Source organism: Triplophysa rosa, linkage group LG2 (assembly GCF_024868665.1).
Source record: "Triplophysa rosa linkage group LG2, Trosa_1v2, whole genome shotgun sequence".
Classification (NCBI taxonomy): domain Eukaryota; kingdom Metazoa; phylum Chordata; class Actinopteri; order Cypriniformes; family Nemacheilidae; genus Triplophysa; species Triplophysa rosa.
Genome location: NC_079891.1, coordinates 1799391 through 1823300, shown reverse-complemented (window position 1 = coordinate 1823300; position 23910 = coordinate 1799391). Strand labels below are relative to the sequence as shown.

Here is a 23910-nt window from a genome sequence, read left to right as displayed (position 1 = left end):
GTGAAGCAAGTTTTTTCAGAACACTTTTCAGCGATGAATATGTTGCGGGGTTGAGCTTCGGCTCTGCTCGTCAGCGCGGATGAATCTGATGGGTTGAGGGGCGTAGTAATGGTTCCACATGATCGTTCAGCGCGAAACTAAATAAAAAAATAAACGTATAATGAAATAATTAGTCCTAGGCAAATTGTCTGGTAAAACTATCTTACCTGAACAATTAAACAAATTCTCTGGATCGGATTTAGATCTCTTTTTTTTGTCTGCAGACTTGTTTCTTTTTTTGTGCGATTTAACAGACTTTCTTCATGCATATTTTAAATATAAAATATATTTTTTCTAAATATTTCATGTAGCTTAATGGTTCTATTGTTGTTTAAAAAGTATTATTGTTTTTAGACAAATGTCATATAAACATTGCTAATGTAAAGATGGTGACAGGCAGGGCCATACCAGTTATTGTATTTTTACCTGAATTCAAAGTTGTAAAAAAATACCTTATGTCATTTCAAACCAGTATGACCTTCGGCAGAACACAAAAGATATTTTAAAGAACGTTGATAACCAAACAACACTGAACCCCCGTTGACTTCCATAAATGACGGGGTCTGGGGGGACATTGACTCTCCAGATTTTTCTTGGGCCCTCCAAAAACATCCAGCGGACAATACTTATTAATAACTTCTTAATTAACACTTCCTTGTATGATCTATTAAATAATGACCTGTCCATTTAATCACAGAGAAATGTAAAAATTATGCATGCAGTGAACTATGATTCACTGCAATTGATTACTTGTAATCTGGATTACGTAATCAGATTCCAAAAATCAAGTACTTGTAATTAAATTTACATTACATTTTAAAATAATCATAATCAGAGTACGGTTACTATTTTATTGTTGCAGATTACGTTACATAGATTACATTGCATATTACTTTTTATTTTTGTAAGCCTACCACTTTAACGGTTAGGCCAACCAAACCAACCCACGATAACGAGTCTATTTCTCAACATATGCATTAGTCATAAATCCAAATAGATTTGTGCAGCTGAACTGTCCATGCCCATCATTCACAATATATAATTTATTTTCTCAATTTTGGTTCACAAAGGTAATAAATGTGAAAAATATTGATGTGTCGTTTCCATTGGATTTTGTATAAAACAATCACAAACACAGGTGGGTGATAAATTTAATCTTTCAGAATTTGATTTTGTTGATTTGTGACTGCGTGCACCTATCATTTGTCCAGTCTCTCTGTTGTGAACATTTACATTTCCTATTAGCAAACATTATTGATGCAATATATGCAGTTATTTATGAATCTAAATTGTGTAGACAAAAGCCTATTGTTTAGTGTAAAAGCTTCTTGTCAGATTGCTGTATGAATACTTTTTGTTTTGCCCATCACTGCATGAATATTATCCCATTTACATTGATTTGGTTTCTACACTGTATGGCTTTTTTCTATTCTTAACTATTTGTATTGAACCTACATGTGCTGTTGTAATGCAATCATTCAGTATAAAGGCCTTTGACTAACTTCTAGTACTGTACTTCACGTAATTATAAGAAAAACACTTTAAGAAAAGTGTTGTGGACACAAACACATGTAATTTAAATGTAATCAAAAAGTATTCTGAATACATTACAAGAATTGTGTAGGGATTACGTTTTGCCATGTAGTTTGTAATCAGTAACCGATTACAATTCCCAAGTAATCTACACAACTCTCCAGAATATAATGGCTCCCAGCCTAGTACCAGGCATGTATAAATGGATGTATAAATGATGACAGAATTTTTATTTGTGGGTGAATTGTCCCTTTAATTCAAAGTGGGAGTTTGCCTTCATCTGCTGAAAGAAAACACCAGTAATAGATATTCCGAAAATGTGTGTATTTAAAGTCCCCGTGAACCGGAAGTTGCGATCGTTTTTACTTCTGTATTCTGACACATTCCGAGCGAAAAGAAATGTCAAAGAAGAAAAACAGTGGGCGTGGCTTGCGTTTTTCACTGCGAATTGATTGGATGTGTAAAAATAGGTGTTGCATTGATTTTGAAATGAAACTGGCAGTAGACTGACAGTTGAAGGGGAGGAATTAACGGATGCTCCGGCCAAGACATGGATCGTCATTTCAGGGCGGAAGTGCATTTTCAGATTTTAACTGAAGATTATGAGGGCACATGAATTTTAAAAAGAAAATGACCCACATTGATAAGCTATTTACTATAAACTAGGGCTGTCGCGATAAACCGACGATAAATATCAAGTGATTTATGCACAGCTTTTGAGTGAAGTACGGGAAAATGCTGCTGCATCCGAGAGCCAGAGGGCGCTCTCGTACGGAAACTACAAATACGCACTGCAGAAGAAGACCATAACACCTTCTAAAATCTAGGAAATGCCTATGGACATCTTTTTATCACTGTTACTCAAGCCTCATCAGGTATTTTTATGATAATAAAGTATATTTATAATGATCATGTCTGACAGGTGTTGCTTTTTCAAATGCACATTATAAGCGACTCAAACTCGCACTGCTTTTAGATCGAGCAGCATTTCCTACTGATCCCAGAGCCGTGCTTCACGGACAAGCTACGCATTAAAAAAAATATCGACACATTGCATATCGCAGCCAGCTCGACTACAAGAGATTTGGTGGTATCGCGATAAATTATCGTGCAGCCCTACTATAAACCCTGCAACATTTCATGAAAAAATAAGAATTGTCATTTTTAATTTCACTGGGACTTTAACCTTCATCCGTTTTCTCTTCTTTTTAACTGCTGTTATAAGTGTCATTAATAAACAATACAATATTTTATCAGTTTAAAACAAATTTAAACAATTCTGTGTCACATTTATACTCACACCAGAAATATTTACACTGGTTTTATTCATAGTGTTATGACGCTGTTCCTGAGAGGTATGCCACAAAGTCCATCTAAAGACCAGCAGAAGTTGATATACACCTGGTCATCAGACACAGGTGATATTCTGATCATGTGGTCACTGATCAGAGCAATAGCCTCAGCGGGTTGAGATGTACAATGGCTTGTACAAAGCGTCAATGGTGTCACTTTAGTTTCAGAACAAAAGGCTGTGCTTGGCCAAGTATGAGGCATATGATGTCTTGATCCTGGAACAATAGCAGATTGTATTAACTCACTTCCGTTTCATGCCAGGCTGGCGCCAGTAACACAACACTAATGCAACATGGGGCATCAGACTGCGAATGGCACAAATAATCTGGTTTTATAGCCACGAGTGAAAGAGGATTTCTGTATGAGAACCTGTGAAACAACCTTGTAAAATGCAAGCACAAGAATCTATAAGTCGTCATCATTTACTCGAGGTTTCGGGTGAACTATTCCTCTATTCTGAACGAATACAAAAATGTATGAAACATGACAAAATACAGTAAATCATATCGCCCTATGCACAGCATTAGTAAACAAATATCACATTTCACTCTTTAAAAAACAACAACCCATGCACACTCACAACAGATTACTTCTGGCAAATGGATGAGAGATATAAGTCATGGAAATGAGGAGTGTCATACCATCTGTACAAGGCGGCTGTATGGTCAAACAGCAAATCTAGACGTGTCTACTTGTCCTTAACACTTGTTGTTTGTTCTTACATATCTACAAACGCCATGAAACACCATCCCAGCCCTCCAATCAGAAACATGGTGAGGTGCATGCTGTATATGAAGAGATCATTGAGGATGCCAAAGTCCAGCCGGCGGTGACCCAACAGCAGGAGAATGACAGACAGCTTGTACTGGAGACGGAGGAATATCCGCACGCTGACGTACTGCAGACAGAAGAGGGCCGACAGCGCTGCCCAGAGGAGGGAGGTGAAAAGGCTGCAGCCGAAATAAAGGAGGAAGCGGACGAAACTATACATCCATCGCGACTTCAGGTAGAGGTCAAAGTTGTTGTACTTGGTGCGTACGAGCTGGGCGGTGCTCGCCGGCCCGCAGGCGGAGTGCATGCAGGTGGTGTGAGGGCCATGGAAGGAACGAACCCTCCGTGGAATGGGGATGACGGGCATCGGTGGGCTTGGCAAAGCCCTGGGTTCAGGAAGGCCCGGACACAGGACTCTTCCAGTAACTGCAGGGCTGCATGTTGCATAACAGGTGCATGTGCTGTTTAACAGGCGGGAGGACGTAAATGTGACGGCCCCGACGATCGGTGGCTGGTTCTCACCCGGTGAGCATCTCTGAAGGGTTGAAGCTCTGAGGAAAACAACATCATTAAGAAAGAATAACATAACAATAATAGTAGTTGTAAGGGTGGACTATGGAATGACAAATGCGTTGATAATGATATACATGACGATATACACATCATTTACAGAAAATGGCAATTTATAGAAAAGCTATTAAAAAAACACAGTCTCACTTCAGTCATTAAGTGTGTATTTTTTAACATTTCACAAAAACAACTAATTACTACTATCTTCAAAATATGTATTTTGTTTGTGAACCGGACTACACCGGTATATTTCTCTTTAACTTCAGGTTTCAAGAACATATTTGACAAATCAAATCAATTTGACATAGTACTTTATGCAAAATGAAAACTCTAATACTATGTTTTTTTCTTACAAGCATAACTTTCTGGAGTATGGCCGTTTTGAGCCCCCCTAGATAACACGGCGGCATTTTAATATACAATTATTTGCTTGTGTTCAGCTGAAGAAAGAAAGTCTTAGTCTACATCTGAAGAACATCTGGGATAGCATCAGGGTGAATTTTCATATTTTGGTGAGTTATAATATAACTAGAATAGAAAACTATGAAATATATTAAAATATATGTTTAAAGCTTTTTAAAAAACAGAGAAAATGAGTGGAAGACTATGCATTCCCTTACATGAACTTCACATTACACTCGTCACTTCCAAGAATACCATAGTATTACCATGGTACATGTAAAAAAAATCCGTGTAACGTCATGATGCTACTGAACATAGTGTTCACAGTTTGTTGGGGTTCAAGCGTAAGCAATAATGTTTTGAGAGAAAAATAAGCAAATATTCTCATGTGATTCATGTAGCGCCACAGAACACTGTTTCTCTCACCTCCCTTCGCGAACGTATGTATTCTACAAGACAAAAAACATTATATATGATATGATATAAAAGAAAAACACTCACATATTTGAACACCGCATGCATCTGCCGAACGCCGCTGCTTCTGCTACGCTACGAAACACGGCCTGTCGCAAACCACACCGGCCTGCTGGTTACCATAACAACGGGCGGACGTTTATGGCTAGAAGGGATACAGCTACCTCCACTGGGCATGCGCACTTCAATACCGCATAATTTTTGTCACGCCGACAACAGTTAATTACTATTTTTTTTGTTATTGTAAGGTTAGGTTTAGGGTTGGGGTAGGTGTGGGCGTTATCTAATGTAATTTATTGTAATTTTATGGCGAGGTTTTGCATCACTTCCGGCCGTAGCTGTATCCCTTCTAGCCACGGTCCGTCTGCTGCGGCGCGGATTACGGCCTGTGGTTAAACACGCGACGGGCCTGCGGGTTAACAACAAATCACCTACTTATTTTAATTAAGGCAAATTACAAACAGTATTTTTGACAATACAGTGTTATCAGTTACAAACAAACAGCAACAAGAAAACGAAGGAAAAGAGCCAATGTAAATACAAGGAAGTAAATAGGGTTCAATGTTGAAAGAAAATCATACAGATTTGGAATGACAAGGTTAATACACGATGTCAATATTTAAAAAATTTTTTTTTGGGGGGGTGAAGTATCTGGTGTGTATTGATGGAGACATTTGTGTCCTGTTGATTTCAACTGTTCACAGTGGGTCAGACTCAATTACAGTAATAATACCCTATCTATACTGCTCTCTATACTAAACCCCAAGAACAGTCTGTCCTCTCTTGATCTTTACAGTGTCACAAGCACAGGAGACATGAAGCTGTACATCGGCATGAGCCTCTCTCTCATCTGATGCCTCCTCAAGAACCTGTTATAGTGCAAGCTGGCCCTCATAAACTTCTTTTCATCTCAGCTCAACTTTTTCACAGCTCACAAGACAGCAGATTTATGGCACGGCTGTAAGATTGCATCCTGCCTACTTGTCAGGCAGCCAGATAGTGTGAGGATCAGCAGCACCGCTCACAGCAGATAAATCATGAAGCGTGCCACTTTAAAAAGAGTTTATTATGATCGTTAATGGGTCGCCCGATCACTTTGTGCAAGATTTAAAGACATATTATGCAAAATCTGAAAAACAAACCTTATAATACTTACTCAAACATGCATAAAGCCGTCAACATGACTGTATAAACTCTCTCAATTAACTTGCTTTAAGATTGTGATTGCTTTTCCTAATTTAATCAGCTGCGTAATAATTTCAGCAGCGCTCAGTGCTGAGGGTGGAGTTGTTGTGGATATGGAGGACAATTTGTGATGATTTAGGTGAGTACAGTATCTTTAACAACTCTCTCGCTCTCTTTTGTCAGAGTCTGCAAGGTTCCGAACCTTCTCGTTGCAAGACCTTTACAGTAAGACTTAAAGTTAATAGGATTCAGAGAGCAACACTGTACCAGATGAGCAATAATATAAAAAGTATTAAATGCTAGTGGCTCACACTACAGTTTACACTAAAAAGTGAAAATTGATTTTCCATCGCCAGTGTGATGAATGAACCGGTTTCATGACCCTTACAAAAAAGTATACTTAAAATACTTCACTTTACTTACAAGTTCAAGTATATTTTGTGTAGTAAGTATACTAAAACTATTATTATATTTGTAAGTGTACTATTTCTTGTGTACTATTTCTGAATTGGCCCACTTTAAAGTCCCAGTGAAATTAAAAATGACAATTCTTATTTTTTCATTAAATATTGCAGCGTTTATAGTAAATAGCTCATCAATGTGGGTCATTTTCTTTTTAAAATTAATGTGCCCTCATAATCTTCAGTTAAAACCTGAAAATGCACTTCCGCCCTGAAATGACGATCCATCTCAAATTATGTAAATTAGATGGCTTGGGCGGAGAATCCGTTAACTCCGCCCCTTCAACTGTCAGTCTGCTGCTAGTTTCATTTCAAAATGCAACAGCTGTTTTTACACATTCAATCAATTTGCAGTAAAAAACGCAAGCCACGCACTGATTTTCTCCTTTGAATGGAAAATTCTCCTGTGGGATAGTTTAGTTTGTTTCCACTAGAGGGAGGTGTATTCCTACTACAATGTGACTCTTGATGAAATCCAGGGTCATGTCACTGAATATCTCAACATCAGCTCATCTGTTTCTCCTGCTGCTTAAAATACACTGCACCTCAACTGACACACCAAAAAGGAACTTGTGAGTTTTATTTAAAATTTGTACGTAAAAGATAAAAAATACACACAAAAACAGATTTTATGGATAAAGCTAAAGCAGAAAAAACAAAGAAATACATAAAGCAGGGATTGTTTATTTGCTATTTAATCACCTTGGTTCTTTTGACACACAAAATACTTCCACCCAACACAAGATTAAAGCAGTGAAATGTCAAAATCCTCTTACCAGCCCAAAATACACTGAAGGTTGATCAATTCATTCATTAAGTAAGTAGAGGTCAGGACCAACAGACGAAGAGAGACAAATTGAATCAATTACCGGAGACTGAGAACAAGAGAAGTTTAATTAAAAGAAGTTTAATTAAAGAGATTCACAGTTTAATATGAAGGAAACGTTTAATATATCCGGTGTGACTGGAGCTCACACGCACACACACACTTCTATTGTGGGAACAAGTTTACTCAATCAACTTATAAGAATTTTCAAAGAACTATTAAGAGTTCACAAAAAAATCTATATCAACTGTCATGAACTGTTATTTTTCATGTGGCATTTCCGAAAAAGCAACAATGAGACAGTTAACACAGGTGTACGTAGAATCTGTAAACATGTTTAGTCACAGAATATATACTGTAACGTCTCGTTTTTTCTTTTTTAGTACAGGTATGTGCTGAAAGCTTCAATCATCAAAGATCAATTCTTGTCGATAATCACAGGTCTTTACGATTCTGAAGAAGAACATTTACAGACAAAAACATTGAACCCTTTCTCCCTTTCTCTTCGGTGAAAGGATGTGATAATACAGGTTTCTCTCTTCTGCAAGTTCATACATGATCATTAAGACATATCTATCTATCTGTCTGTCTGTCTGTCTGTCTGTCTGTCTGTCTGTCTGTCTGTCTGTCTGTCTGTCTGTCTGTCTGTCTGTCTATCTATCTATCTATCTATCTATCATCCATCCATCCATCCATCCATCCATCCATCCATCCATCTGTCATCTATCTAAACGCTTTTCTTGTTGGTTTAATACTATATTTAACTGTATGTAAGCAATGACAAGAATTAAGCCATGCACGCATTACTTTTTCAGTAGCTTTAATATATATTTAATATGCTAGATAAAGCAACTGACTATATTTTATAAGATGGGTTTTCTTTATGTTTAAAGTTCAGAGTAAACAAGAACGTCTTTTCAACGTTTTACTAACGTCTAGAAAAGGTGTTTTCTATAAACCTCCAGGATGTTCAGGGAACTCACAAATGAACTGATATCATAACTGTACTGCTCTGTTTTGCCCATGTATATTTTTCATGAATGCTTAATTTCAGTTCAAAATTTTAATAACAGTTTAAATAATAATAATAAATGCTGTATGGTGTATTGTTGTTTTAGGTTATTCAATAGCATAACTCATGCAAGTCAATTGAACCAAATTGTAAAGTTGTTTTTTAAAGTTTACGTATATGATGAGTTCATCCAAGCAGTTAAAATGTGTCTATCATATGAGTTGAGGACGTTAAACTTTCATTTTTATTTCATAGTTTTCCAGTTATTTTAAAATTTGAGGGGAAAATAATCAAACATGAGTAATAGAAAGAAGTGCATTTCTATATTTATATTTATGAATAAAAACATGATGTACTTACATAATTCATTTTGAAATGATAAATGTTGGTGAGCGATGTTAGTAAATGATAAAGCTCCCTTCTCTCTCTCTCTCTCTGTCGGTAGTGCGTGTGTTAATCTGTGACGTAAGGGTTTGGATTAGATTGAAGTCTGCAGATGAGCAGACAACATCACTCCTTAAACTTCACAACTTCAGATGTAAAAGATTCAGCTGCAAACATTACAAACAACCTTTTCCCCAACACTCCAACAAACAGACAGTACTGGCTTAAACTCAAACGCTATATTGAGCATTGTCACTATAGTTGGAGTGCATAAGTGATGGCTTTAACTGTGTTTCTATGTGATGATTAAGATCAAGTTATGTTTGTATGTATAACATCAGTCGCAAATCCCACACGCAGTTTACAAACAACAGAAAAACAACAAGAGTAAATTTGAGTCTGGATATTTTCATGCCGACCGGTGACATGATCTGTCCAGGTTTCTTGCTGTTGTCTTTGAATAAACTCATAAATCAGTTTTGCATACGAGAATCTCAGCATTAATATACATGAAGTGATGATTTAGGGAATGCACTGAGGAGTGGACGCCTGTACGCCGGTCCGTTTGCTCAGGAAAGACTCACATCGACATGACGTGATTTACGTTGCTGAACAGATGTTTATACACAGATGGCACTGAAGAGTTTGACTGTGTGATACAGTATTAACACCGCTGGCCGGTCCCCATGACGTATAGAAATCTGTACACACACACACACACACTAGAATCCTCTGCTGTGAGATGAGTCTGCAGAAGAAGAGATCACTTCAAGAGCTTAACGTCTTAATCCACCAGAAGCTTCAGACTCTAATATTTACTGTCCCGTGCACACACAAACGGACTCTGAGAGACACATCCACACACAAACTCGCACACTTGTGATACGTGATGTTTCGAAGACATTGATAGTGTTCTGTATCCTCTGTGAAAGACTCGATTGGATGAACATTGGTGTTCAGTGTTCGGTAAGGAGGACCTGTTACCATAGCTACCCATTCAGAGGGAAACTTTCCATATAAATATTGAATAAAAAAAAGCAAAGTGCAAAAACTCACAGCAGCTTGTGTGTTTTTTGTGAAAACAGTAAGACATTGGAACAAATGTGTAACTATGGTAACCCTTTGCTATATGAGGCTCGAAGTAGCTGCCAAGACACTGCTATGCAATCATTAGGTAGTTACTAGGGTGTTGCTAGGGTGATTTGTTAGTTCAGTGGGTGGTTGCTATGGTGATCTGGTAGTCTACTAGGGTGTTGCTAGGTGGTTTCTAGGGTGATCTGACAGTCCTCTAAACTGTTGCTAGGTGGCTGCCAGGATGTTCTGGGTGGTTGCTAGGGTGATCTGGTAGTCCACTATAGTGTTCTGGGTGGTCTCTTATTGGCCCACCTGTAAGATCTGTGATATTATAGCATTTAAATATGTCTTGGGTCCCTCCATCAATGTAAATTCAGAAGGTTTTTGTTTCTTGCAGGTGAACAAATAAACCATTTACAGATCTTTGGTTTTGTTAGGGGTACAAAAACACATAGCATCTGTTTGGTAATATTTTCCCTGTGTTTATGTAATTTAAAAAATGTGTATCTATGATAATCATTTGTTCAGATGTTCTAAGTCGTGGCCAACGCACTGCTAAGCAGTTAAAGTGGTGTTAAGGTCCCGCCTGTAACATCTGTGATATTCTGGTCTTGGGTCTCTCTGTCAATGTAAATTCATGAGATTTTTAAAAACACAATTTAAACTCAAAGTTTGTGTGCACTCATGTTAGAAAATTCTAACCCGACTCATGCGAGTCGGGTTAGAACCCCGCGCATGCCGCTTCAGCCCAAACGCCACCATTAGCCTTATTGGCCACAGGGGTCAACAAGGGTCAATTGCCGTGTCGATTCTCTGACCCACCCTATCGGCAGCAGCCAGGGGTCGAGCGTGGCCGTTTCGTCTGAGTTATGTGCATGCGGCTGCATTCCTGCCGGAAAATCTATCGTTTCACTTCTGGTGATTTACAGACATTGAGCCCGTGTGACTTCAAACACTACGAGAGCCTCAAACACATGCAGATTTACGTGAGTATTAATTCACAGTTTTTGGATATGGAGAATATCAATACCTTCATTGAAATAATGAATATATTCCATCTGAAAGCCTTCGGCGTCTCGCACAGCTGGTATGAAAATGTTGTACAAGCTTCAAGCACATTTTTCACTACACCGATTCTAGTTACAGTAAAAATATTACAAGAAATAGTGTTTATTTGTCTTTCACTCAATAGTAATTGAACAACTTAAACCAGAATTAACAGAAAATAAGTTTTAGTTCAAATTGTGTTCAAACTGGAAGCGGCTTTGCAACAATGCACATTATAAAAGTGTTTTAGAAGTTGAATTGAACAGCTATCAAAAATGCGTTCTAAAAACGTTTGCCAACATTCCCATTGAGTCATGAGTTATTTCTAAACGTGTTCACACGTTTCAGTAACAATGCTATATTAATGTTTTTAAAATGTCAAGCAACCAAGAATGTTAAATGCTCTCTTAATGTTACTGGAATAACATTTTTTAATAACTATGAGAGATCTGTTGAGAACGTTCTCTATTAGCCGGGATGTGCCCTTTGTGCATCGCGCTCATAGAAAGTGTTCTGGTCATTCATTAATGTTAATGTCCAGAACCTAAATGTGTGGTGAACCACAACTTGGCCTAAATAAACTAAGATAAAAGCATCAGTTTCCACGCCGGTGCTCTGTGACTTAATCCATCACAAAGCCACGGGATCCATCTTTATCAGGGCCCATTAAAGTTACAGCGGGTACAAACGGATCCCAGCTTGCTTACCACTCTTCCTTTAACCTGTCCACAACACATCTCCGATATCCCCGTGAAAGAAATACCTCCGTGCCTCATGAGCTGTAGGGTCAGAGGGTTAAGGAGTGCAAGCCGGTGACCTCCCCCATTACATCAAGCGCTCTCGCCAGTCATTGGTTAAGATGCCGAGCGCAGGTTTGCTTACCTGGAATACAGCTTTTACCATATGAGGGCGTCTGCAAGATTTCACCTCACCAACTTCACACATGCCATACTTGCAATGAAATCATTCTACAGAAAGGAAAATATACATTGTAGTATACTTTAGTATTTACTATAGTAAACTGTAGCAAACTGTACAGTGTATTACAGTTTACTAATACACTGAGTGTACAGTACTGCAGCATTTTGTTGTGTTAACTGTTGTGAATTAATAAATTATAAAATTATAGTAGATAGTGTAGTATACTTTAGTATTTACTATAGTGAACTGTAGTGAATGGTAGAATACTGTATGGTGTATTATAGTTGACTAAAACACTGAGTATACTTTAGAATACTGTAGTGTTAAAGATATTGAAATAATACACTGAAGTATACTCTGTAGTATACTTTAGTATTTACTATGGTAAGGGTTCAAATTCTATGTAGTTTGCTACAGTTTACTATAGTAAATACTAAAGTATACTACAGTATTTGTTATGTGGAAACAGTACACTGGAATCTCACACACGTCAAGGCAAATTGCTGTTGATGTTTTGCTGGAATTTTACCAGCACGACTTCTGAACAGAAAACTACAGTCACATTTACAGTAAAGTCTGCGTGTGTAGTTTTATGTGAAGCGGGCTGCGGTGCATTATGTCACTTTTCTCTCTCGCTTCGCCGAGGCCGTGAAGGGCTTTAAGCGCGTGATTGATCACCATCCGCTGAAATATTTCTCCGCTCCTGGCAGGAGATTACGGACGGCAATTTGTGTTTATGGGATTCCCGAAATTCACTTAAACAACTGGCCTCCTATTAAAAGGTCAAGCTGGGAGGAGACAGATCACCACGTCACTCCTTATTTCTGCTCCTGAGAAAAACAAGCAAAAGTCAAATGTCAATATCCTGCCATCGTTTTTCAAACCCGTATGAGTCTCTTTCTTCTTCAGAAGACAAAAGACGATATTTTGAAGAACGTTGATAACCAAACAACACTGAGCCCCATTGACTTCCATTGTGAACACGAAACCACTGAGACATTTCTCAAAACAGTGACGTCCGGCCCCAGCTGGTGATTTTCTTCAGAAAATGTTCAAATCAAGGTGGATTCTGTCATCTGACAGCCTGTTTACAACACAACACGTCTACTGACCCACGGTCTGTTATCCAGCAGGCCATCGGTAGATTTACAGCAGATCAAAACTTGACGTAGTTTCTTCTGGGCTATCAGCGCTTCTTCTCAGGTGACCGGCTGAGCGTCTCTGGTTTGCGATTACATCGATGCGTCTATTATTAATAGTGTCGCACCATTATCTCCCATGAGCTCGTCTTACATCCAGCACACACCGCCTCGCTGGACACATCGCGTGGAGACTGGGAGGGCGGACAGGTGTGCCATGAAATATTTAGCGCTGTATAGCGGTGGGTTGTAAGGCGTTCGAGGTCAAAGAGCAGAAATACATTCACCCTGTCACACATCTGTTTTTTGTATGTCGAGTGGACGGAACATGTAAATAAACACTAGTGTGAAGACATAAAGCTAAGTCAAATATGCAAATAAAAGATGATTTATATCATTTTTTATTGATATACACGTTTTTGGACATAAGTACTGTTTTTTATGTGTATTATTAATTAAAATTCTTTAGTAACCACAAATAAACATGTGCATTCATTTCATTTTGAAGATTTTTTGGGGGTTGTTTTTAACAATTTGTTGTTTAGCTCAACAGCCTGAGATTTGCTCCGCGTTGCCGTGCGTTATCTTAGCGTTGCTTAAACTAGCCGGTAGTTTTGTTCTAGTCAGGTAGTGACAAAGCGTGTTTTGCTGCTCGTGAATTATCCAGGCCACGGGCAGATGGAGCTCCGCTGAAACGAGAGAGTGACACCTGACCCCCCGGCGACCTGCAGATCAGCTAGGCCAGGTGTGGCCGTCTGGCCTTTGACCCGAGCGTCTCCGCCCCGCGGGGTTAAACGCGCTGTTCCACCGCGTGTTCCGTTACCGGTTCTACAGACGCTGTTGAGATTGGGCTGCTGTGTTCCTGCAACAAACTCGACCTGGAGGATTTACAGTAGATCACGGTGACATCACAGCGACAGCGATACAGCTAGAAAAATGAATGAGTAATAAGAACACAAGCGGTTTAAAGATGTATAAAGACGCCTTCACATGACATGAAAACAGAGAGCACGCTCCGTTGATTTAGTGACTGAATCGATGCGTTTCTTTGAGTTGACAACGAGTTCACATTCTTGCACTCGGGAAAACGCATCCTTAAAATTGTTTACTAATTCAGTTTGACGTGAATGTAATGTTAGCATGTGTGTGCATTCTTATGGGTGACAAAATCAGTTCTTTAAGGACCCAATGAAGAGCCTTGAAATTCGCAGCTTTGTTTGATGCGTTGAGGTCATTTCCTTTGAACAAAGAATTAAGGACAATAGATTCTCTTGATTTTAGACTTTTTATTGGTCAGAAAACTTGAGGATGAGAAGCCAAAGTGCGAAATGATGCATTCTGGTAGAAGTGAGAGAACGTTTAAATTCTTATATCTTCTTAATGTTGATTTTGTCATTGGTTTGGTTCATATTAGTTCATAGATATCCTTAAGGCTTACGTGTTCAGACTAAATAACAAAAACCTCAATTTTGGTTTCATGAAGACTTTAAAGTCACCATGCAATCAAACAGGAAAATTCTAAGTGTTTTACACAGTGTTGCAGTGATTATTGCGAATGATTTATCCGCGCACACCATTATTTTTTTTAAATTCATTTGCACTTGTAATCTTTAATCAAAAACAGTAAGCTCCTCCCCCTCTCAACAACAACTCACCACATGACATCAGCAACAAAAAAGAGGTAGGACTATACCGACTGTCCAATGGCCAGGCATTTTAGCCCTCCCCTGCAGGCCCAACTTACAACAAACCAATCAAAAAGGGAAGGGTAAAATAAATACACGTCAAGATATGGAAAATAAGTCAATCACAACTTCCGTTTCATGGTGACTTTAAATCTGAGATCTACATCTTTTGCATCTCTATTTGAAACATAAAACTGCAGCTTAATTTTCATCCTTTTCTTAACTTGTGTTAATTGACAGTTACATTTCCCATGAAATTGTACCTGACAGCTCAATTTATAATTATTCTAAGATTCACCGTAAACCAAATTTCAGGCCTCAACTAAACATTTTGTAACGACTGGTTACATATCAATTTTTGTTTTGGCACAAGTTTTTAAGAGTTCCTTCCTTAAATTTACAAAAACTTTAACAGAGCCAATTGAAAATTTGAGATGCAACCAATCACTAGAAAATTCTGGGCTGAGGCCTACGTTTTTCAGAATCGTAGGAGAACCATTTTTTGTTCCCCAAACATTGTCTGAAAAGTCTCGTCTGATTACCCAAAATACCCTTTCATGTAACAGAAAGCTTATGTGGATGTTAAAGTGTCTTAAAAGAACCACAGAATGTTAAAGTAATATGTTCAAGACTTCAGCCAAACTAAAGGTTGCACATTTACAGCTTTGACATGAGAACACAAACGCATTGAGTTATCGTCGCTGCTAACCCTGAGCATTAGCATCACTTTAACGTCCGGATGAGAAGACCTGAGCCAGCTTCTCTGAGAAACTTATGAGCTGTCAGCACGGAGCTCTGCCGGTAACTGACATCCACCAGTGAGTGTGACATTGACACGGACGGAACGATGCGGACGATATCGCGAGAGCTAACACGCACTGATCTGAGACAGCGTCACAGCCATGTTTAAGAGTACGACGACATGAGAGACATGAAACTGCGATTTCATGACCTCCTTAAGATGTAATTTAGCTAGATGTTAATGCTTAAATGTTAACATAACAACACACCTGTGAAACGCCTACAAACTGAGACATTAAAGAGTCAGACTCTCAGCCCCCCACACTCACATCGCGTGACCACCGGCACCTCTGCGTGATGAATGCGTGGCCGGTTATTGATCGCCGCGCTTGATGGATGACGCTGGCGCAATGACTGATGGGCTGTTGGCGAAGGTGCCAATAAGGGCTCGGCGCAGGGCGGAGTCTCGGACGACAGCATAATGCGAGAAGACCGGCCCTCGGAAGCCCTCGCCCCGCCTCAACCTCCAGCCTCCGTAGGTGAGGAGGTGTAGGTGGTGCGAGGGGGGTGAGGTAAAGATGATGGATGGCAGGGCAGGAGGGGAACGCTGCGCACGCCTCCAAATTGATATCCAGGCAAATGTTTTTGTCTGCTGTGAAAAATGGTGCGGCAGAGACTCTCATCACTACATGGCCCACACCCCCCCCTTCTTCTATCTCTCATCTTCTTTCACAAACCCCCCACCCACTCACCCTCCACCCCGGGCCACCGAATGCGCTGAATCAAAGCAATTCTCATTCTCTGCAATCTCATCCTGCCTCTAATGTTCCGACCGCGCGAGAGCTCTGTGGCGACACGCAGACTTTCCTCGAAGCCATTTCTCACTGAATTTCACCGTATCCACGGCAACAGGCTACGGCTGCGGCCTTCTGCATCTCGTGTTGGATGAGAGAAACATTGAACATCGACCGTGAGCAGAGATCTGGAGCGCTGGGGCCAGAGGCAATTCGGTTCTGAAACACAATGTGTGATTTGTAACGGTAAGCAAAAGTGAGTAAAGCGGATGAAAGTTGAAGAACAGAGTTTTACGAAATCCAGTTCTAGTCTGAACTCATTCAAATGTCTCGGATGTCCAAACACAAGCACACACACTCATGACGATCAATGAGCCGGTCAACACTGTTAACCAGACACTCAAAACCTTCAGTTTTATTTTCATTCTTTTATTATTCAAATCTTATTTTAACAGGTTTGTGTGTTCGTCACGTTTAGGGTTTGTTCAATTTTATATTACAATGAAAAGACTTCAGAAAGGTGCTCGTTAATTTAGCTCCGGCCTGTGTGTGTGTGTGTGTGTGCGTGTGTGTGTGCGTGCGTGCACGCGTGTGTGTGCGTGCGTGCGTGTGTGCGTGCACGCGTGTGTGTGTGCGTGCGTGCGTGTGTGTGCGTGCACACGTGCATAAAACCTACCAGAGAGAGATCTCGAGTTGGACAAAGTAAATGTCTCACGACTCGTAAACAATACAGACTAAATGTACTCGCATTCCCAAACTCGTGAGAAAAGCAAGTCAGTTTGGTTATTAAATACGTTAAAATAAAACATTTACGGACGGGATTAAGAAGCGTCTCGTGCCTTGTGCGTTTGTTTTCTCCTGCACAGCACGTGCCATTGCGAGTCCGAGTCATTCGCGGGCATCGGATCTTGTGCTTCGCTAGAGAATCGCTCAAACAGAACGAGTGAATCAGTCAGACAGATTTGCAAATGCTGATTTGACTGTTTCAACATTTAATTCACATTTAAACAGTATCCATTAAGTTTGCCTTACATAACGAATATATAATTATTAGCACATTTTATCATTTAACTAAATCCTAATGTTCTCTGTTTTTGAAAGGTCTGACCAGAGCCGTTGAAAAAGTTTTTGTTTTTGAAACAAAATATTTTATATTACACATGCTGTTGCTGTAGATGAAACCTGGAGATGATTCCGGAGGCCCGGTGCCAGTTCAAGCAGTAATGATGTAAAGGACCCAGAGAAACACACAGTCAGGCCTTCCAGAAATCCACAGTTATGGCACTAGTTCAAATATCAATTTAATGGAAGTGTATGGCTAAATTACACAAGCGACAGTAACTCTGAAGCGTACAGTAAATGAGCCGAATGATGCGATCAGGGACTTTCATCCTCTGCCTCTAATTTACAGTTCAAGTGCAAATTTGGTGTCCGTTTCAATGGCTGAGGATTTATGGAGTTTGGGCAGCGTGTTTGGAAGGGCATGACTGTATAATTATTGTGTTGATTTGCTGTGCCGGCCCGCCAGGGGCGATAAGATTTATAAATCTCACTGATGTGATTCGCGTAGACAAAATGCTTTGAGAGGGAAATAAAAGTTTTAAAGCTCTTTACACATCATAATGTCTACGTTCGATCAAAATGCATCGTAGATAAGTCAAACACTAAATGTCATATTAATCATATTATTTTATCTGTAATATGATATAATATCATCAATTATTGCAAGCACATAAGCTGGACTCTCACAGGCACGAACTTTTCTTTACAGAATGAAGTCTTCAACAGAAGTATAAGTTGCTCCTGTACTCCAGCTCATTGATTCTGCAGATGTGAGTCGGCCAGCCGGCGGCTCTGATAGATGACGGCCAATTGATTTGAATTTAATTAACAATTTGAAGGAGCCGTATAGAAAGTCTCTTATTTTCCTGCTTCTCCAGACTCCTGCACAAGGCACGGCAGCGCACTGACTCATGGGTAATTTATGATGCGATCAATAAGTCCCGGCCTAACATCCATAGTGTGAAATAAGGAGGCTGGAGCGCTGTCAGAGCCCACGAGGAGAATATGTGAGAACAGTGGAGACATGCAGAGGGAACGATGAAGTAGAAAAACAAGACTAATGAAGAGATGATGTGGAAAAAAGATCATAACAGAGCAGAAAACTCTCAGTGCAGTCACTCACAAAAGAAAACCACAATAAAAGACCGTAGATTCTGCAAAATATCTTTAATAAATAAATGATGGCAGGTGTTCACTATTTACCAATTTTTGGCAAGAAGGCAAGAATCTATATTTTGAAACATATATTATGTATTACTTTTACTAAACACAACCAAAGTTATGATCTTTTTATTAAAAGCATTACACGACTCAAAACATCCTAGTAACCACTCACGCTACCATAAATACACTCAAAACACCCTAGCGACCATTCTAGCAACCACTCTCTCTACCATTAAACACTCAAAACACTTTAGTAACCATCCTAGCAACAACTCAAACTACCATAAAAACACTGAAAACACCCTAGTAACTATCCTAGCAACCACGTATGCTACCCTAAAACACCCTAGTAACCATCCAAGCATCCACTCATGCTACCATAAAAACACCATAGCAACCATCCTAGCAACCACTCACGCTACCATAAAACACTCAAAACACCCTATTAACCATCCTAGCAACAACTCAAATTACCATACAAACACTGAAAACACCCTAGTAACTATCCTAGCAACCACTTATGCTACCCTAAAAACACCCTAGCAACCATCCAAGCATCCACTCATGCTACCATAAAAACACCATAGTAACCATCCTAGCAACCACTCAAACTATGATAAAAACACTCAAAACACCCTAGTAACTATCCTAGCAACCACTCAGACTACCATAAAACACTCAAAACACCCTATTAACCATCCAAGCATCCACTCATGCTACCATAAAAACACCCTAGTAACCATCCAAGCATCCACTCATGCTACCATAAAAATACAATAGTAACCATCCTAGCAACCACTCACACTACGATAAAAACACTCAAAACACCCTAGAAACCATCAGAGCAAGCACTCACGCTAACATAAAAACACTCAAAATACCCTAGTAACTATCCTAGCAACCACAAACACTATCATAAATGCACTCAAAACACCCTAGTAACCATCCTTGCATCCACTCACGCTACCATAAAAACATCCAAACACCATAGCAACCATCTTAGCAACCACTCACGCTACCATAGAAACACTCAAAATACCCTAGTAACTATCCTAGCAACCACAAACACTATCATAAAAGCACTCAAAACACCCTAGTAACCATCCTTGCATCCACTCACGCTACCATAAAAACATCCAAACACCATAGCAACCATCTTAGCAACCACTCACACTACCATAAAAACCCCTAGTAACCATCAGAGCAACCACTCACGCTACCATAGAAACACTCAAAATACCCTAGTAACTATCCTTGCAACTACAAACACTACCATAAAAAGACTCAAAACACCCTAATAACCATCCTAGCATTAACTTACGCTACCATAAAAACACCAAAACACCACAGTAACCATCAGAGCAACCACTCACGCTACCATAAAACACCCAAAACACCCCAGTGACCATCCTAGCAACCACTCACACTACCATAAAAACACTCTAGTAACAATCCTAGCATCCACTTACGCTACCATAAAAACACCAAAAAACCATAGATAACCATCATAGCAACCACTCATGCTACCATAAAAACTCTGAAAACACCTTAGTAACCATCCTAGCAACCACTCACATTGCCCTAGCACCGAGTTACATCACTCTATCAACCACCATAGCAAACTACTCCCAATCCCTAACAACCACAATACACAATCAAGTATTCACAATACCCTAACAACACCCTAACAACCATGCTAGAAACCACTTACATCACTGCAGCATTTGAGAACCAAGCCAGTGAAATGATACAGCTCTCTCCATCAGTGACATAAAGATCATCATCATTATCATCATCATCATCATTACTGTTGAGATTAACATCAGCACCACTACAGATGTGCAACATTTACAAATAACACACTTCAAATGATAAGCGCGCGCACACACACACACACACACACACATTATCTCCGTGGGGACCGTCCATAGGCGTAATGTTTTTATACTGTACAAACTGTATATTCTATCCCCTATCCCTAACCCAACCCCTAAACCTAAAGATCATAGCATTTTTAGATTTTTAAAGCATATTGTTCTCTATGATTTATACGCTTTTTTGCCCATGGGGACCTCAATTTTGGTCCCCGCGGTGACACGAGTCCCCATGTGTTGGTGCCACCGGGATATAAAAACAAGACCACACAGACACACACATTCAGGCACATGAGAAGCCAAGGTGAACCCCAAAAATGAGTCACAAGCAGTGACCTCCATATCAGTGGTTCCTGACCCGTTACACACGTGTGTGTCTCTCTAGCGCTGTCTTTACTGCCTGCTCATAAAAATGCTTTTTAACGCAACGTGTAATGCGGCACATTAAGGCGGCTGTTGTTGTTTCACGCAAGGTCATTTTACCTCCAGTACTTTTGCCTTTAATCAGTCTGTTCAGAGATGACCAATCAGATCACACCTGCAGAAACAACACTGAAAACCTGTGATGCATGTGCTCACAAAACCGAAGCTCACAAGCTTACCACACTTTAATAGACAGACCATTTTAATATTTTTAGCATCATCATTCCAACCCATCATCTTGATATTTTATTTTAACTCCCAGTGACATTTAAGTCTTTGAGTTTGGTGATAATCTGGTCAGCTCGGCCCTTCACCCCCAGCTCCACAGTAATAAAAGAAATGTATAATCTTGTTTGTTAAACCGCCACATGTTGGATTAAGTGTGACCGTAAGAAGAGGCCAAAGAGCAGCGGCCTGACACTGACCCTTGACCCCTCAGATCTGATGATTTAACAGAATCCTTCATCTGACTTCATCTGTCACAGCGATGAGTCGCACAGAAAAACTGAACATTACAATTCACACTGTATACTGTTTTAATGATATTCAATATTCAGTTGATGTGAAGTCTAATGTCATTCACAGAAATATTTCCTATCCTTCATTTCTGTGAAGCATTTTAAGATCAACATCAACATGAGATCCTTTCTACACCTTTTTTAGATGATTAAAAATTGGATTGAAAAATTGGTAATCTTTTTTTCATGATTTTAACAATTTCACAGCAATGTATTAAATATAAATAACTAAACTCTTGATTTTTCAGTTTTTATTTTCATTTTATAGATTTTTGATAATAAAGTGATATGAATAATTTAGATTTCCATTCAGTTCTATTCATCCGGTGTGATTTTCATTTGATATGACACAACAATGAATAACGTGATGCGTATTTTCTGCCTTGAAAATATGTTTAAAAAAAATGTCTTTAAATGTTATATACAGTATGATCTACAGTATAATTCTCTCTCTCTATATATAAATATATATACTGTATATATATATATATTTTTAACTCTCAATTTTTATTTCCTCCTGCAGTTTCTTTTTACTTTCTTCAATGCTTCTTTTGTTTCATCTTTTTTTAAACTTGATAGAATATTCAGTTTTGATTGATTTTATTAAAATATATTGATTTAAATGTTGATTGATTGATGATCTTCTGTATTTGTTTCAATTCACTCCCGAAGAGTTTTGCTGTCAAAAGAATTTGGATTTTTTTAAGTGTCATTTTTTTGTTCAAATATTTTCAGTTCCTCTGTAGCCTATTATATATCAATATATTAAGTTTATGCATGTGTTTGAGCCATAAGTTTATTCTTTTGTGAACTGTAAACACCTCGACTCAGTAAAAAAATATATTTTAATTCATTTATTTTAATTCATTTAATAATTTAAATTGTTACATTTTGTTTGATAATTTTTTTGCAACAAAGACACATTATATACTATGTATTGAGAGAATATTTGATTAGTCCTGAATATATTTATGATTCAGTTTTGAGATTGAATATGTTTGAATCCATCACATCAGGGTCAGCGATGTGTATTTATTTGTCCTACTGTGCTGTGTTGATTTTGTGTTTGTGTTTTCATCACATCACATGTTTTGTTATATGAGAATCGATTACAGACAGTCAGAGAGTTCAGGGCGACTGTGTGTTTTATGGTTTCCAGGATCTGCGAGGATCCGCCCAGCATTCACGTGTCTTATTTTACTCTACATATTCATTTATTTATGTTCACAGGCCTCTGCTCATTTCTTTCATACAGCACTAAACATAAATGCATATGCACACACGATCCAATATGAATTTTATGTAAAACGTTCCCATAACTCTATGCGACATGATGGGACTTACGGGCCCTGTAATTTCATTACATAAAAGGTTGTGTATATGTTGTGCGACAAAAGGAGTGTGTGTGTGAGGGGGGGGTCTTATTAGCTCAGCGTGAGTGTGACTTTGAGGGGACACGTCTAGATGAGCAGAGATGCAAAGTGCACCAGCACACGGGACATTAAATAAACAGAGTGACTCCATGAGAATAATCCACACGCTTTCATTAACGTGCACCATGAGATTGAACCATCTCCAAAATGACAGGATGCTCAGGGGGTAATGTTGGCTTTTCATCTGATCTCTAATCAGCCTTAATAACACACACACACACATGGTTTGGCTGGACACATTTCTGTCTCTATTAGGAAATGAGTTGAATTCTCTGCTTGTGCTGTTTGATGCGATTCGGTGAACATGCGACGGGACGGGACGGGTCTCTGGAGACGAGCCTTTGAACTGACGCATCAAAACACACACACAGATGCACTTCACAATGTCAACGAATCACAACGACACGTCCATTCCTTCAATTAATTGCGCATTGAACGTGAACGTTTATCAGATGTGATTTCAGGAGTAAAACAGCAGCTTAAAGCTCCTCGAAGACAACAAATCACACATCATGAAACTTTGAAATTTTGTTTTCTTTTATTTCTCTTTCTTACATCCTGGCATTGGTTTTAAAACGACGTTTGCAGCGATAGTTAAAATAATGTGAATAAAAGAAAACTGGAATAAAATGGCAGATAAATTAATCTGTCATGTGAAATATATACATTTCTATATCAGGGACATTAACCACGGGGCAACTTAAATAACCGATAATGTATGTGAAGAGTTCGTTTCCAAAATGAGATAATCATAATCAAAAATGATGTTTTTTATTGTGCATTACAGTTAATATCAATAAATACTGCAGTTGGTTTTGATTTAAGCCATAATAACTCAAATATACAGCTAACTAACGCAATAAAACACAACAAAAACATGGTAACATAATAAAAAACATGATTTTAAAAAACGGAGTGATCTCATTTTGGAAACAAACTCTTCATATACACACCCATATTTAATTTATATATGTAGGCTACACATTCTATATACATTATGTGCTATATTAAAATGCTTGAAATTA

At 38.8% G+C, this 23910-nt stretch overlaps 2 protein-coding genes across 2 annotated transcripts in view; both read right to left on the bottom strand.

Annotated features, from left to right (window-relative positions):
- Window positions 1-3681, bottom strand: part of LOC130565021 (nucleus accumbens-associated protein 2) — a 38626-nt gene extending 34945 nt beyond the window's left edge. Inside the window, exon 1 of the mRNA XM_057351554.1 lies at window positions 3567-3681. The gene's annotated coding sequence lies outside the window, so the exon portion shown is untranslated. The remainder of the gene's footprint in view (window positions 1-3566) is intronic.
- On the bottom strand, window positions 3644-5258 carry LOC130565116 (transmembrane protein 250). The gene is made up of 2 exons (XM_057351685.1): window positions 5170-5258; window positions 3644-4247 (listed from the first exon to the last, which is right to left on the bottom strand). The coding sequence occupies exons 1-2, from the start codon at window positions 5184-5186 to the stop codon at window positions 3644-3646; spliced, it is 621 nt and encodes a 206-aa protein (XP_057207668.1). The 5' UTR covers window positions 5187-5258.
- Between the last annotated feature and the right edge of the window lie 18652 nt (window positions 5259-23910).